Here is an 18441-nt window from a genome sequence, read left to right on the forward strand (position 1 = left end):
ACAAAGGATTGAGACAGATCGTCTGGAACCAGGATGTCTATTGTCTTTAGAATACCATGAGATAGACATCTAGGGTGTGTATTTGAGACATGTGCTGATGGCTGCCATTTTGATTGATACCATGCAGTCACTGACTCCATTTTAGAGTAGAGCTAGCCCTCAGGGGGGTGTGACCTCTCTCCAGTTTCTTATCCAATAGATATGCATCAGGGCTATTGTTACAAACTTCTCCACCAATAGATGTTAGGCTAATTATACTAGCCAATCCTGTTCTATCTATGCCATATGATATATACTTTGTTCTAGCCACCATTAAACAGAATCCATTTTGATACACCACCACCATGTGTCTGTGTGATTCTCCAGGTCAAAGATCGGCTGTAGCCGATCTTGGCCTGTTAATTAATTTTTCTTTACAGACAGCATATCTCTGGGGTATTATGATTCCCCCAACAATATGGTGTATCTGGACATGGGTAATGCAGTGGATGTGGTGTATCTGGACATGGGCAATGCAGTACACGTGGTGTATCTGGACATGGGCAATGCAGTACACGTGGTGTATCTGGACATGGATAATGCAGTAGACGTGGTGTACCTGGACAAGGGTAATGCAGTGAACGTGGTGTATCTGGACATGGGTAATGCAGTGGACGTGGTGTATCTGGACATGGATAATGCAGTGGACGTGGTGTATCTGGACATGGGTAATGCAGTAGACGTGGTGTATCTGGACATGAGTAATGCAGTAGATGTGGTGTATTTGAACTTTTCAAAGGCTTTTGATACTGTTCCACATAAACTGTTGGTATGCAAAATGAGAATTTTGGGACTGGAGGAAAACATATGCATTTGGTTAGCAACTGGATCACTGATAGGAAACACAGGGGACTTGTTAATGGTAAATATTCAGATTGGGTCACCAGTGGGGTGCCGCAAGGGTCAGTATTAGGTCCTCTCTTGTTTAATATCTTTATTAATGACTTGGTAGAGGGTTTACAAAGCAGCGTGTCCATATTACAGAGTAGGGTGTCCATATTTGCAGATGATACTAAACTTTGTAGGGTAATCAATAATGAAGAGAATAGTAGAATAATACAAGGGGATCTAAGGAAACTGGAAGCATGGACGGAGACTTGGCAAATGAAATTTAATGCTGACATATGTAAGGTAATGCACTTTGGGCGACGTAATAAAATGTATGACTATGTACTTAATAGTAAATTACTGGGTAAGACTGTCAATGAAAAAGACTTTGGTGGACACAAGCTTACCTTTAATGACCAGTGTCAGGCAGCTGCTGCCAAGCAAATAGAAATATGGGATGCATCAAAAGAGGTCTAGATTCTCATGACAAGGACATAGTTATGCCTCTATACAAATCACAGGTACGGCCACACTTAGAATATTGTGCGCAATTTTGGGCCCCGATATACAAGAAAGACATAAGTGAACTTGAAAAAGTGCAAAGACGGGCAACCAAAATGATTAGGGGAATGGGTGGACTGGAGTACAACGATAGATTAACAAACTTGGGGTTATTCAGTCTAGAGAAAAGACGTCTACGGGGAGATCTAATAACAATGTACAAATACATGAAGGGACAATACAAAGAACTTTCTAAGGACATTTTTACTCCTAGGCCAGTGACAGTGACAAGAGGACATCCTCTACGTCTGGAGGAGAGAAGGTTTCACCAGAAACATAGAAGGGGATTCTTCACAGTAAGAACAGCGAGGCTCTGGAACTCTCTGCCCCAAGAAGTGGTGATGGCGGATTCACTGAACAAGTTCAAAGTGGGCCTGGATGCCTTTCTTGAAGAGAAAAATATAACGGGTTATGGACTCTAGATTGTAAGGACACGTTGATCCAGGGTTTTATGCTGACTGCCAGATTTGGAGTCGGGAAGGAATTTTTTCTAGAGATGAGCGAACAGTGTTCTATCGAACACATGTTCGATCGGATATCAGGGTGTTCGCCATGTTTGAATCGAATCGAACACCGCGTGGTAAAGTGCGCCAAAATTCGATTCCCCTCCCACCTTCCCTGGCGCCTTTTTTGCACCAATAACAGCGCAGGGGAGGTGGGACAGGAACTACGACACCGGGGGCATTGAAAAAAATTGGAAAAAGTCATTGGCTGCCGAAATCAGGTGACCTCCATTTTAGACGAATAGTGGATTTCAAATCCGGGTCATATGAGAATGTGAACTTTGTGACTAAGAGACAGGGATAGCTGTACAGGCAGGGATAGCTAGGGATAACCTTTATTTAGGGGGGAATGTTATTAAAAATAACTTTTTGGGGCTCTATCGGGTGTGTAATTGTGATTTTTGTGAGATAAACTTTTTCCCATAGGGATGCATTGGCCAGCGCTGATTGGCCGAATTCCGTACTCTGGCCAATCAGCGCTGGCCAATGCATTCTATTAGCTTGATGAAGCAGAGTGTGCACAAGGGTTCAAGCGCACCCTCGGCTCTGATGTAGCAGAGCCGAGGCTGCACAAGGGTTCAAGCGCACCCTCGGCTCTGATGTAGGAGAGCCGAGGGTGCACTTGAACCCTTGTGCACCCTCAGCTCTGCTACATCAGAGCCGAGGGTGCGCTTGAACCCTTGTGCACACTCTGCTTCATCAAGCTAATAGAATGCATTGGCCAGCGCTGATTGGCCAGAGTACGGAATTCGGCCAATCAGCGCTGGCTCTGCTGGAGGAGGCGGAGTCTAAGATCGCTCCACACCAGTCTCCATTCAGGTCCGACCTTAGACTCCGCCTCCTCCAGCAGAGCCAGCGCTGATTGGTCGAGTTCCGTACTCTGGCCAATCAGCACTGGCCAATGCATTTCTATGGGGAAAAGTTAGCTTGCGAAAATCGCAAACTGACAGGGATTTCCATGAAATAAAGTGACTTTTATGCCCCCAGACATGCTTCCCCTGCTGTCCCAGTGTCATTCCAGGGTGTTGGTATCATTTCCTGGGGTGTCATAGTGGACTTGGTGACCCTCCAGACACAAATTTGGGTTTCCCCCTTAACGAGTTTATGTTCCCCATAGACTATAATGGGGTTCGAAACCCATTCGAACACTCGAACAGTGAGCGGCTGTTCGAATCGAATTTCGAACCTCGAACATTTTAGTGTTCGCTCATCTCTAATTTTTTCCCCTGAAATGGGGCAATTGCCAAGAGCCTCATGGTTTTTTTTGCCTTCCCCTGGATCAACACTGTAGGGATTGTAGGGACATAGGTTGGACTTGATGGACTAATGTCTTTATCCAACCTCATCTACTATGTCACTTGGGGTGACAGCTTGCTTTATTTATGGGTTCCCCTAAAATTGGGTGTAAATGTAGCTGACACCCACATGGTCTAGGTTTGTGTAGAATCTTGGATACCTAGATACTGGCTGACTTTAGAACTTTGTTGCCAAAGCAGTTTCAACACATAACTATTGGTATAAATATCTTACACTTTCCTCATTTAGATTATAAAAGCTGGAAAAGAAAATGTATCCAGTATGTAGAAACCTGGAAGATATAGGAGAGCTCAGAGCTTTATGGTAAAAATTGATATCTAGATAGCATTGTGTAGAGAGACATGAAAATGTGTTTCATGGATTTACTAGTGGACAAGAGATGAATGGAATTGAGTTGTATTTTGTGTTCCTTAATGTATATTGTTATATTTAGCATCAATGATTGTATACATTTCATTTTTAACCCAGCTAAAGGGTTAATCTTTTTAGCATGTAGATTGTATTCAGTAGCAAGTGGTATGAGAGATGTATAGTCAGGGCCAAAGTTAAAGGGGGGAGGGGGCAATTTCCCAGGGCCCCCATCCTCTAATGGGCCCCCGGGATCCAAAGCATCAGCCTGATGACTTGAATCTCGGGTGTTCCACTGTTGTATCGGTGTGTTGTGCTGTGCAGCAGATACTGCTTAATACTATGACAGAGCAGGGAGCTGAAAGGTCCCTGCTCTGCCATAGAGCACCACCGGTAACGCACAGGATGTCGTAGCACAGGTGGCGTGATGGACGTCACTGAATCATCCCACCTTTTATACTACTACAGGGAGAGCTCATTGTGAGAGCGCAGTAAGATGAGAACAAGATTGTTTTCTGGTAAAGGAAAGGGATAACCTGATAAGGGGGCAAACTATTATTTATAAAGGCTCTACTCATGCCAAGGGCCAAAAACTCTGCTCTTTAAAGACTCTACTCACTCCAAGGGCCAAGAAATTTCTGCTGGTGCAAGGCTGAACTAAGTTAAAGGGCCAAAAACTCTGCTGTTAAAAGGATGAAGTCACCTAAAGGGCCCCAATCTCTGCTGGTAGCTCAGCTTAAGGGCCTGTAACTTAATTTGGAAGGGCTCATGTTGAGGGCTAGAAAAGTAAATTTTGGAAGGTCTTACCACATCACACACACACACACACTATGACAGTTCAGGGTGGGGACTGAAGGATTTCCCATTGTCTATTCCATCTGTGGTTGTCATGCGGAACTTGATTTAAAGGGGTGCTTGTTAATGTTTTTTGAGCTGAAATTTGGGTTTGTGTCCATCCATTTGGGGAGTAAAGAAGGTTTCCAGGTATTTTCCCACGTTGATAGAGTTTTTTTTGAATGTGTAAAATGTGTAGTTGTTAGGCTGTGATGTTGGGGTAATAGAGGGACTGTGGTGTGTTAGAAGCCCCCAGACATGCTTCCCCTGCTGTCCCAGTTGCATTGCAGAGGTGTTGGCATCATTTCCTGTGGTGTCTTAGTGGACTTGGTGACCCTCCTGAGTCGAAGGGTGGGATCCCCTGTAGCAAAGCATTTTCTCCCATAGACTATAATGGGGTTCGATATTCGTTCAAATAGTCGAATATTGAGCGGCTATTCGAAACGAATAATGAATATCGAATATTTTACTGTTCGTTCATCTCTAATCTTTAATAATGAAAGGTATAGATGGTAGAAGGAATTATTTATAGTGATTTATATAAAAAATGCACATAGAGAAGACATGACCATTGTCTATACTCACCTCCTATCTGGATTATTCTCTCTGCACTTTTCTTTCTTACTCTGCCATATATTTTACTAGAGATGAGCGAACAGTGTTCTATCGAACACATGTTCGATCGGATATCAGGGTGTTCGCCATGTTCGAATCGAATCGAACACCGCGTGGTAAAGAGCGCCAAAATTCGATTCCCCTCCCACCTTCCCTGGCGCCTTTTTTGCACCAATAACAGCGCAGGGGAGGTGGGACAGGAACTACGACACTGGGGGCATTGAAAAAAATTGGAAAAAGTCATTGGCTGCCGAAATCAGGTGACCTCCATTTTAGACGAATAGTGGATTTCAAATCCGGGTCATATGAGAATGTGAACTTTGTGACTATGAGACAGGGATAGCTGTACAGGCAGGGATAGCTAGGGATAACCTTTATTTAGGGGGGAATGTTATTAAAAATAACTTTTTGGGGCTCTATCGGGTGTGTAATTGTGATTTTTGTGAGCTAAACTTTTTCCCATAGGGATGCATTGGCCAGCGCTGATTGGCCGAATTCCGTACTCTGGCCAATCAGTGCTGGCCAATGCATTCTATTAGCTTGATGAAGCAGAGTGTGCACAAGGGTTCAAGCGCACCCTCGGCTCTGATGTAGCAGAGCTGAGGCTGCACAAGGGTTCAAGCGCACCCTCGGCTCTGATGTAGGAGAGCCGAGGGTGCACTTGAACCCTTGTGCACCCTCAGCTCTGCTACATCAGAGCCGAGGGTGCGCTTGAACCCTTGTGCACACTCTGCTTCATCAAGCTAATAGAATGCATTGGCCAGCGCTGATTGCCCAATGCATTCTATTAGCCCGATGAAGTAGAGCTGAATGTGTGTGCTAAGCACACTCATTCAGCACTGCTTCATCACGCCAATACAATGCATTAGCCAGTGCTGATTGGCCAGAGTACGGAACTCGACCAATCAGCGCTGGCTCTGCTGGAGGAGGCGGAGTCTAAGATCGCTCCACACCAGTCTCCATTCAGGTCCGACCTTAGACTCCGCCTCCTCCGGCAGAGCCAGCGCTGATTGGCCGAAGGCTGGCCAATGCATTCCTATTCGAATGCAGAGACTTAGCAGTGCTGAGCCAGTTCTGCTCAACTACACCATGTGCCGGTCAGCCCATCTGATATAGCAGAGCCGAGTGTGCATCAGATGTGTAGTTGAGCAAAACTGACTCAGCACTGCTAAGTCTCTGCATTCGCATAGGAATGCATTGGTCAGCCTTCGGCCAATCAGCGCTGGCTCTGCCGGAGGAGGCGGAGTCTAAGGTCGGACCTGAATGGAGACTGGTGTGGAGCGATCTTAGACTCCACCTCCTCCAGCAGAGCCAGCGCTGATTGGTCGAGTTCCGTACTCTGGCCAATCAGCACTGGCCAATGCATTTCTATGGGGAAAAGTTAGCTTGCGAAAATCGCAAACTGACAGGGATTTCCATGAAATAAAGTGACTTTTATGCCCCCAGACATGCTTCCCCTGCTGTCCCAGTGTCATTCCAGGGTGTTGGTATCATTTCCTGGGGTGTCATAGTGGACTTGGTGACCCTCCAGACACGAATTTGGGTTTCCCCCTTAACGAGTTTATGTTCCCCATAGACTATAATGGGGTTCGAAACCCATTCGAACACACGAACAGTGAGCGGCTGTTCGAATCGAATTTCGAACCTCGAACATTTTAGTGTTCGCTCATCTCTATATTTTACCATTTGGATTACCTACCTTGTACCCGTATGTTGTACCCATCACTGATCCTCATTGTAGAGCTGATTGAGGTTCTTACTTGACATGTGTAATTCCCAGAATCCTCCAGCTGAGCAGACTGAACCTCATATTTATTAGATGGAGAAGAATCCTGAACCTTCCGTCCATCTCTATAGAAAGCAAACTCCAGTCTTGTGGTCGGTCTGTATGGACTAAGAGTCGTGTTACATGTCAGGGTCATGGGATCTCCTTCAGTCACTACATTGTTGGTCACAGTAATGATTGGATGTGAGAAGATCTCTAATAATGGAAGGTATAGATGGGAGAAAGTATTATTTATAGTGATTTACACCAAAAGTACATCCATTCATGTTCCAGATAAAGTAAGAAGTTCTCCCATGTAGAAGACACGACCATTGTCTATACTCACCTCCTATCTGGATTATTGTCTCTGCACTTCTCTTCCTTACTCTGCCATCTGTAGTTTCCACCTCACATGAATATTTCCCAGAATCCTCCAGCTGGACATTGTAGACTTCATAGGTATCACTGACACCAAATCCCTGAACAATCCCTCCTTCTCTGTAGAAAGCAATCCGCAGTTGTGTATTGTGTCTGGGAGGAGGAGGGAGACTTGTCTGACATGTCAGGGCCATCTTATCTGTAGTAATAACTGGTTGTGGGGTCACTGATAGTGTTGGGGTCGTGAACAGATCTAGAAAAGGAGAAAAGTGATAATATATTACTGGGGGGATTTATTAGAAGACATTGCACAACATGGTGACCACATATCAGTATACAGTATAAAAATAAGACATGCTCTGAAAATGATCAGATATTCTCTACAAATACTGGTAACATTTTTATTATATTTGTCACTGAGGGTGTAGCAGAGCTGTGCGCTGAACACTGCTACATCTGAGAGACTGTGGAGACTGCTGTGGACCGATCTTAGACTCCGCCTCCTCACAGACGAACCAGTGTTGATTGGCCAAATGCTGTACTCTATATGGCATTCGGCCAATCAACGCTGGTCAATGCATTCCTATGGGAAAAAGTCAGCTCCCGCATATTGCAAACTGACAGGGATCCCGATGAGATAGTGGCACAATACAGGTACTTAGGCATGTTAGATGCCCCCAGGCATGCGTCCCCTGCTGTCCCTGCCAGTACATCTATCCCTGTCTCAGTCACATAGTTCACAGTCTCATATGGCTCGGATCTGAAATCCACCATTCGTATAAAGTGGAGGTCACCTGATTTAGACAGCCAATTACTTTTTCCGATTTTTTTTTCGATGCCTATGTTGTCGTACCACTTCCCCTGCACCGTTATTGGTTCAAAAATAGCACCAGGGAGGGGATACACATTTTTAGTGCATTTGCCGCGTGGTATTTGATTGAAATCGAATACCTCGAATGACCTGATATTCGATCAAATATCAATTCGATTGAATGCTGTTCGCTCATCTCTACTAGAGATGAGTGCAATGAGAACATACATGCTGCCGCTCCATTCATTCTCTATCAGACTGCTGGAGATTGCCAAGTACAGAGCTCAGTTATCTGTGGCAGATCTATAAAATACTAGAGGGAGGACCCGGCTATACACGGGTATATTACATTTTATGTTTGTGTAGTGGCCCCATAAGAATTGTCCAATTTTGCACTGGTGTATTTTGTATGTGGTTTGTGTGTATGTCCATAAGCGTCATGTGATTATGTGTATCTCATTTTGGATGTCAGTGAAAAACCTGTGATCAGTTGTTATGGATACCTGGAGTAAAGCTGTATCTAATCCTTCCCCGTGTAGTACTGTGTTTAGATGCAAGTATCCAATCCTTGTTGGTGTGGTACTGTGTGCAGATGCACATATCTAATCCTCCCCGTGTGGTATTGTGTGAAGAGGCGCGTATCTAATCCTCCAGTAAGTGAAACTGTGTGCATGACTCTGGCGTGCGGTACCGTGTGCAGATGCACGTATATAATACTCTGGCATGTGGTACTGTGTGCAGATGCACGTATCTAATCCTCCCCTGTGTGGTATTGTGTGAAAAGGCGCGTATCTAATCCTACGGCATGTGGAACTGTGTGTAGACGTGGGTATCTAATCCTACGGCATGTGGTACTGTGTGCAGACGTGCGTATCTAATCCTACGAAATTTGGTACTGTGTGCAGACGCGCTTATCTTATCCTCTGGCGTGTGGTACTGTGTGCAGACGCACGTATTTAATCCTCCCCCGTGTGGTACTGTGCGTATCTAATCCTACGGCGTGTGGAATTGTGTGAAGAGGCGCGTATCTAATCCTATGGCGTGTGGAACTGTGTGTAGACACGTGTATCTAATCCTACAGCATGTGGTACTGTGTGTAGACGCGCGTATCTAATCCTACGGCATGTGGTACTGTGTGTAGACGCGTGTATCTAATCCTAAGGCATGTGGTACTGTGTGTAGACGCACGTATCTAATCCTACGGCATGTGGTACTGTGTGCAGACGCGTGTATCTAATCCTATGGCGTGTACAACTGTGTGAAGACACGTGTATCTAATCCTCCCCTGTGTGGTATTGTGTGAAGAGGCGCGTATCTAATCCTACGGCGTGTGGAACTGTGTGTAGAGGCGTGTATCCAATCCCCCGGCATGTGGTACTGTGTGCAGATGCGCATATCTAATCCTATGGCATGTGAACTGTGTGTAGACGCGCGTATCTAATCCTCCCCCGTGTGGTACTGTGTGTAAACACGCGTATCTAATCCTCCCCTGTGTGATACTGTGTGCTGAGACGTGTATCTAATTCTCTGGCTTGTGGTACTGTGTGCAGAGACACGTATCTAATCCTCCAAAGTGTGGTACTGTGTGCAGAGGCGTGTATCTAATCCTTTGGCGTGTGGAACTATGTGTAGACGCGCGTATCTAATCCTACTGCATATGGTACTGTCTGCAGACGCGTGTATCTAATCCTATGGCGTGTACAACGGTGTGCAGACGCGCGTATCTAATCCTATGGAATGTGGAACTGTGTGTAGACGCGTGTATCTAATCCTACGGCATGTGGTACTGTGTGTAGACGCGCGTATCTAATCCTACGGCATGTGGTACTCTGTGCAGACGCGTGTATCTAATCCTATGGCGTGTACAAATGTGTGCAGACGCACGTATCTAATGCTCTGGAGTGTGGAACTGTGTGTAGACGCCTGTATCTAATCCTTCGGCATGTGGAACCGTGTGCAGACGCGTGTATCAAATCCTTCAGTGTGTGGAACTGTGTGCAGAAATGCGATTTTAAACCTCTGGTGTGTGGGACTGTGTGGAGACCCGTGTATCTAATCCTCTGGCGTGTGATACTGTGTGCTGATCTGTGTATCTAATCCTCTGGAGTGTGGAACTGTGTGTAGACGCCTGTATCTAATGCTTCGGCATGTGGAACCATGTGCAGGCGCACGTATCTAATCCTATGGCATGTGGTACTGTGTGCAGAAGTGCGTATTTAATCCTCTGGTGTGTGGGACTGTGTGCAGACCCGTGTATCTAATCCTATGGCGTGTACAACTATGTGAAGACACATGTATCTAATCCTCCCCTGTATGGTATTGTGTGAAGAGGCGCGTATCTAATCCTACGGCGTGTGGTTCTGTGTGCAGATGCGCGTATCTAATCCTATGGCATGTGGTACTGTGTGTAGACGCGCGTATCTAATCCTCCCCCGTGTGGTACTGTGTGCAGACGTGCATATCTAATCCTTTGGCGTGTGGAGCTATGTGTAGACGCGCGTATCTAATCCTACTGCATGTGGTACTGTGTGCAGACGCGTGTATCTAATCCTGTGGCATGTACAACTGTGTGCAGATGCGTGTATCTAATCCTCTGGAATGTGGAACTGTGTGCGGACGGGCATATCTAATCCTCTGGAATGTGGAACTGTGTGCAGACGCGTGTATCTAATCCTATGGCGTGTACAAATGTGTGCAGACGCACGTATCTAATCCTCTGGAGTGTGGAACTGTGTGTAGACGCCTGTATCTAATCCTTTGGCATGTGAAACCGTGTGCAAATGCACGTATCAAATTCTTCAGTGTGTGGAACTGTGTGCAGAAATGCGTATTTAATCCTCTGGTGTGTGGGACTGTGTGCAGACCCGTGTATCTAATCCTCTGGCATGTGATACTGTGTGCTGATCTGTGTATCTAATCCTCTGATGCGTGTATCTCAGTTTGGATATCAGGGTTGTATTGTGCATGTGGAGTGACCGTGTGTATTGCAGTTGGAATATGAGTGAAAGACTTGCAGGTTTGTATTGGCTAAGGGGGGGGGGCACTGTATTTGGAATGCTGTATCTCAGCAACGGTACGTCCGAGCGAGTTGGAGTCTTGTCTTAAACCTTCCCGGATACCTGAAGTATGTCTGTACCAAATTTGGTGAAGATCGGTCCAGTCGTTTGGTTCGCATTAGAGTACAGACAGACAGACAGACAGACAGACAGACAGACAAGAATACATTTTTATAAGATAGGGAGACTAGCAGGAGGACCCGGCTATACACGGGTATATTACATTTTATGTTTGTGTAGTGGCCCCATAAGAATTGTCCAATTTTGCACTCATGTATTTTGTATGTGGTTTGTGTGTATGTGTTATGGTCAGCAGGGTTTATTAAAAAAAAAAAAAAACTAAACAAATGAAAACCCTGCGGAGCCCTCTGGGCTTCTGAACTGCCAACACCTAGTGTGAACACTGTCTGATAGTTGATGTCACTGCCAGCTAAATTAAAGGACCAGGTGTGCTCTGTTAACAATTCACAGAGACCTGTGCAATCAGAGCAGCCGCCCAAATAAACTAACTGGCTAGCCAGCACTCCTGGACTAGCTAGAGACCAACTAAACCCAGTGTGATGCTGTTCCACCCAACCACCAAGGCAACTACTGCCAAGCCCACTTCCAGTGACCCCAGACTGAGAAGGTATGCTAGCTAAAGCCACTGAGTCCTATCACACAACATACATGGCAGCATGCTGCCTGACTAATAGTGACATTGCTGACTCAGGGAAGATTACTAGCTAGGGCAACTAAGGTTTACAGGCTGGAACACACACACACAAGAATTCATTTTTATAATATAGAGAGATGTGACTATATGAGCTCTGCCATGATAACTAGTAATGATGTAACCACAGGACAGGACATAACTCGCTGATCGCTGAGGAACCAACCATTGGGATTCCCACCAGTTCCAAAAAGCCTGTTCCCATTCCGCTGTGTGAATAGAGTCACACATGAGATTCGCTGCTCCATTTATCTCTCTATATTATAAAAATGAATTTCTGCCTGTCTGTCCGTCTGTCTGTTCTCTAATGCAAACCAAACGACTGGACCGATCTTCACCAAATTTGGTACAGAGATACTTCAGGTATCCGGGAAGGTTTAAGATGAGACTCCAACTCGCTCGGACGTACCGTTGCTGAGATACAGCATTCCAAACACAATGCCCCCCCCCCCCCCCCTTAGCCAATACAAACCTGCAAGACTTTCATTCATATTCCAACTGCAATACACACGGTCACTCCACATGCACAATACAACACTGATATCCAAACTGAGATACACGCATCAGAGGATTAGATACACAAATCAGCACACAGTATCACACGCCAGAGGATTAGATTTATGCGTCTGCACACAGTCCCACACACCAGAGGATTAAATATGCGCTTCTGCACACAGTTCCACACACTGAAGGATTAGATACGTGCGTCTGCACACGGTTCCATGTGCCGAAGGATTAGATACATGCGTCAGCACACAGTACCACAAACGGGGGGATTGTATACATGCGTCTGAACACAGTACCACATGCCAAAGGATTGGATACACGCATCTGCACACAGTTCCACACACCAGAGCATAAGATATGCAAGTCTGCACACAGTACCACATGCCGTAGGATTAGATACGCACGTCTACACACAGTACTACATGGGGAAGGATTAGATACAGCTTTACTCCAGGTATCCATAACAACTGATCACAGGTTTTTCACTGACATCCAAAATGAGATACACATAATCACATTACGCTTATGGACATACACACAAACCACATACAAAATACACCAGTGCAAAATTGGACAATTCTTATGGGGCCACTACACAAACATAAAATGTAATATACCCGTGCAAAGCCGGGTCCTCCTGCTAGTATATATATACTGTTCTGATGTGTATTTCATCCTCTACATTGTAAATAGAGAAATCTGCACCAAAACTATGGAAACAATCTGTAACATATAGAACATAATGTACAGACTATAATCACACAATATACTACAATGTATGAATTAGCAGAAAATCCATCACAAATTTCCCACATCTGGACCCGACCTCACCCATCAATAATTGTAGATGAGACTTCAGGAGACAAAGTGGCTCCAAAGATATTGTACAAATCCTACAAATAATTCCTATAGAAATGATCCTGGACTTACCTTGTACAGATACAGAAACTTCATCTACATGTAGGTTATATCTTCCATTATAATAGACTTCTTTTACACATCCGTATGTCCCAGCAGTCGTCCTGGTTACATCTCTAATATAATATAACACATTATCTGACCAGTCTGTAATGTCTCTGTTATCTTTGTAAAATATTGTCCGTCCTCCTTGGTATCCAGGATAGTGGTGACATCTTATATATATGTCATCTCCTTCATAGACATATAGAGGGGTCTGCAGGATGACATCACCTGTAATATACAATGATATAAGATGAGGAGACATATATGATCTCTTATCAGTCTGTGTGTGATACAACTTGTTACCTTGTCTGTATATTTATGATCTGGTAGATTTACTCACCATGACTAACCTCCAGTCTAGCGGGGTCACTTATTTCTCCAGGTCTGGTCTGACATTGGTAATATCCACTGTGTGATGTTTCGGCATATTGTATTATATAGGATTTCCCATTGTATACTTCCTCGCTGTCTCTGTACCATATATAATCCATCCCCTCTCCTATAGTAGATCCCACATCACAGGTCATTGTTATCTGCTCTGATGTAAAGATCTTCTTGTAGTCTGGAGTGAAGGTCACCGCAGGTCTGATGGCGGCTCCTATAAGACATCATGGATCATACAGGGGGATTGTAGACACTTACCTTACAGATACACAACCAAAAAATAATATGTGGTCTCATAGCTAATGTATATGATGCTTATTTCTCCCCAACCAGTATATAAACACATGTTGGGAGTTAAGGACATAAAGGCCAAATCCATTGGATAAAAAGATAATTCAATTTATTTATTAAATACCTAAAAGAAAAATTATTACAACTAGTAAAATAGCAAAATACTCAGCCCCGATGAGGACATAGCACAGATTATTAAATAACAAATTGTCTAATGTAAGATACATCCCATTTAATATGCACAGTATATATAACAGTATACAAGTAATAGGATAAACAAGTTTATAGGATAAAAGTAGTCAATTCTATGAGCAACGTCATTATAACAGTTACTCAATACATATTAGTATCCATAATCCATAAAGGATTATCTTATCTTATCTTAATACAATTTGTTTTTTGTGGGGCCCCTGCACCAAGGACTGGCTGTAAGTGAAATGTCTCTTACTCATAGAAGATGGAGTCCGGGCCAAGATTCATGTAATCATGGCACTCTCCATACCCATGTTATTTTCCAGACTCAATCACCAGCCTGATTGATGACCCCAGGTGCATGAGGTCACTGAGGAGGTAGAGAGAGAGCATTGGATGCTAAGAGAAGGCCTAGAAATGGTAAGTGAAGGTGAGTATAAATACTCTTTATTTTTAACACCTCTTCTGAGCCTCCATCTATTATACTCTGGGCTCTGACAATGTCACTTTCCTTTTGATATAATTTCAGCTGAGCTTCACTTGGAGATCTAGAAATTGGATAGATTAGGTTCCTAGGAGTCCTGACAGTATTCTACACTATGTTTTATAGATAGGTTCCTAGGAGCCCTAAGAGTATTCTACACTATGTTTTATAGATAGGTTCCTAGGAGCCCTGACAGTATTCTACACTGTTTTATAGATAGGTTCCTAGGAGCCCTGACAGTGTTCTACACTATGTTTTATAGATAGGTTCCTAGGAGCCCTGACAGTATTCTACACTATGTTTTATAGATAGGTTCCTAGGAGCCCTGACAGTATTCTACACTATGTTTTAAGCCAATTTAAGGTTTGGATCGTAACAAACTTGTTTGTTCCAAAACAAATCTTGGATCTGAGCAACGTGAACCTGAAATTAAATGAATCCTGAAAGGTTTGCCCATCTCTCCTGGTCACTTACCTTCTTGTATGAGAACCAGCCCTATAAACAGAATAGAAGAAGAGTTATCAGATATAATATAGTCCTGGTACATTTCTACATTGGGGGATATTACAGGTTAGGATCACCTTTAGAGTAAATGTATAACTAATAGATTATTACTAGAACCCAATAGACTTATCTCTAATAACTACTAGCGATGAGTAAACAGTAAAATATTCAATGTTCGTTATTCATTTCTAGAGATGAGCGAACACTAAAATGTTCGAGGTTCGAAATCCGATTCGAACAGCTGCTCACTGTACGAGTGTTCGAACGGGTTTCGAACCCCATTATAGTCTATGGGGAACATATACTCGTTAAGGGGGAAACCCAAATCCGTCTCTGGAGGGTCACCAAGTCCACTATGACACCCCAGGAAATGATACCAACACCCTGGAATGACACTGGGACAGCAGGGGAAGCATGTCTGGGGGCATCTAACACACCAAAGACCCTCTATTACCCCAACATCACAGCCTAACAACTACACACTTTACACATTCCAAAAAAATGTAAGTCCGGGCCAGCAGGTAACAAGGATCCACGACTAGGAGACAGACGCACACTGGCAGGTATATAACACAATTTACTTATGGTAAATGGGAAGGAATTAACAAAAAAAAAACTAAGTTACATATAACAATATGAGGATAACGCACGCTATAAACTGGCCCTAGCTGTCCCTGAGATACTTGTACGGTACCGGGTTTATACAGTCTCTCAGCTCTCTGTGGTGCTCCCTCGATGCAGGCCTGTCCAGGAACTCAGCAGACTCTGTCTTGCTTCTGTCTTGGGTGAAGGTCTGATCCCAGTCCAAGGCACAGTCCGGCTTTAGTCTCCAGAACAATCTCCACAACACTGCCGTTTCCTCCAGTCAGTCTCTGCAGTGTTTCAGGCCTTCTACTATGGCCTACAGCAGCAATGGCCTCTCACAGGTCCTCACAGCACACACTCTGGGCCCACACCACGCTGCTCTGTGCTTCCTGCTCACGTCACTTCCTCTGGACCGCACCATTTACCAAACAGAACAGGGTGATTATTGCCTCTCACAGTAGTGCAGTCCCAGGCTATATTTCTTCACACCAGTAGATGGCAGCAAAACACCACTGTTAAGAGAATAGGGGCTACTACTGACTGCTACACACACCCCCAGTCGAATGTTGGCAGTCCCTGACAACAACAGCCCCATCAACACATTTCTGAAATCGCAATGTTGTGATGTAACGATGGGCCACTGGCCAAACGAACTCATTCTGGGCATAGCGCACTGGCGGTACACCCGCTGTGGAGCGACTAGTCCGTCGCAAGCTTGTCATATCGTCAGCAAGTGTAGAGGTCAGTCTCTCATTGGGACGGACAGGTATGGCAGTCGGGGGTGTCACTACTGTTGCAGGCCCAGTTACTGTCGGGGTGGTCACAGCTTCCACAACACCCCCGTTATCATCATCGTCATCCCACAACCAGGGCTCACTTGTGGAGGGGTGTGTCATAGTCACTTCCTCTCTGTCGTCCTGAACTGGCCTCTGAGACTGACATGGGCGTAACATGTCACGGTGTAGCGTCCGCGTCTGCTTGGTCAGGGTATTTTGGACTTGGTAAGCGGGACTATCAACATGAGGGTGGGCCACAATGCAGTAAGGGTCAGGTTCCCACCTACTGTCCAATTTCCCTAGTGGCTTCTTTACTCGTACCAAGACTAAGTCGCCAACTTTAAGAGGGGTGTCCTGCACCGGCCGATGATTAGGGTGAACTTGCTCTTGTAGTCTCTCACATACTATCCGATGGACAGTCTCTAATCTCTGACGGTGAGCCTGAATCCAAGTGGGCAGGCCTCGATAAGGAAATTCATCGGTGTCTTCGAGGTTGAGGTCTCCCACACCTTTTTCGGATCGCCCAAAGAAGAGAACATATGGGGTGTACTCTGTAACAGAGTGGACTTGATTATTATAGGCCCACAGCAATTCGGGCAGGTACTGCGGCCATTGTCGCTTCTTGTCGGCTTCCAAGGTGCGGATCATCTGAAGTAATGTGCGGTTAAATTGTTCACATGCCCTGTTCCCCTGTGGATGGTATGGGGTGGGGCGTGACTTTTTCATTCCATAAATACTTTGCACCTCTTGCATGACTCGCCCCTCGAAACAGGCGCCTTGGTCAGAGTGAATGCGTTGAGGGCAGCCGTACACTCATATGAAGTGGTGACACAGGGCCTCAGCAGCCGACTCAGCAGTCTGGTCCTTTGTTGCAACGGCTACAGCAAATTTGGTAAAGTGATCTACCATAACTAAGCAATACTGATGCCCACTTGCAGAATATCCCACGGCGACATAGTCAATCATCAATACTTCAAGTGGCTCTTTCGTCACTATGGTCTGTGTTGGAGCCCTCTGTTCAACTGCTTTGCTGATTTCGCATGCTCTGCAATCACGACACACTTCTTCAACAATGAAGCGGAGACTCGGACAGAAGATCAATCGTTGGAGCCACCTAAAGGTCTTCTCAGCTCCAAAGTGGCCATTCCTACGATGTACCTCGGCGGCTAGTGGACGGGCTAGGTCAGTAGTCACTACAATTTGATAACATGCGTCAATCTCAGTTGGCAAGTATACACGTCGTCGTAGGATCCCGTCTCTCATCTCCAATCGGTTCCACTGCCCCAGTACCGCTAATACTTCGGGTGACAGCTGGTCTCTTTCGTCAATAGTAGGCTTGCACTGTTAGGAGTATTTAGGTTCATTGCTTTCTATTTTTTTTACCTGGGGAGTTTTTGGCTGTGCGGTGTCTGGGGTGGCATCCTGGCGCTGCGGGGTTGTCCTGTCGTGGGTATTGGTGCACACCTTCTGACTTGCACGCCCGCACTGCTGGTAGGCAGCTTTATCTCCTGGTTGATTAGTCTGTCCTCCCATTTGCACCTGGGAGGAGTGGTCTCTACGCTGTATTTAAACCCATGCCTCCCATGGTTCTGTGCTGAGTGTCTCTTTTCAGTGCTAGGCCTTAGCAGGAGGTTATCTGAGATATCGAAAGTTCTGTGGTCGGTTTTTGGGAGGATTGGGTTAACTAGTTGGTGTGTGAGTTTTCCCTTCTGTGTTCACCAATCCTACCTCTGTGTATAATTGACTGTGTGAGTGAATTACCTTATCCTTTGATTTCTACTCAGTTTCCCTGTGTTTGTTTCCTAGTGTTAGGTACCTTCCCATATTGGTGTAGGGGAGTCCGTTCCCACATTTTTCCTGTGTGCTGCTTGTGTTGTTAGTCAGTGCACACCCTTGTCCGTCCCTGTCAGTAGCAGCTTCCCTTCTGCGTTAGGGGTGACCCCCTTTAGTCTCCAGTCCCTAGAGATCTTATAGGGCATTCCTTCTCC

The 18441-nt window shown here is 45.1% G+C and overlaps 1 protein-coding gene across 1 annotated transcript in view; it reads right to left on the reverse strand.

Annotated features, from left to right (window-relative positions):
* Window positions 1–18441, reverse strand: part of LOC142214623 (Fc receptor-like protein 5) — a 384847-nt gene that overhangs the window by 254300 nt on the left and 112106 nt on the right. Inside the window, exons 5-7 of the mRNA XM_075283561.1 lie at window positions 7157–7441; window positions 6772–7026; window positions 5016–5054 (exon numbers count right to left, since the gene is read on the reverse strand). Coding sequence (XP_075139662.1) covers window positions 5016–5054; window positions 6772–7026; window positions 7157–7441 — 579 coding nt within the window. The remainder of the gene's footprint in view (window positions 1–5015; window positions 5055–6771; window positions 7027–7156; window positions 7442–18441) is intronic.

The sequence above is a fragment of the Leptodactylus fuscus genome, chromosome 7 (genome assembly GCF_031893055.1).
Source record: "Leptodactylus fuscus isolate aLepFus1 chromosome 7, aLepFus1.hap2, whole genome shotgun sequence".
In the NCBI taxonomy this organism is placed as follows: Eukaryota; Metazoa; Chordata; class Amphibia; order Anura; family Leptodactylidae; genus Leptodactylus; species Leptodactylus fuscus.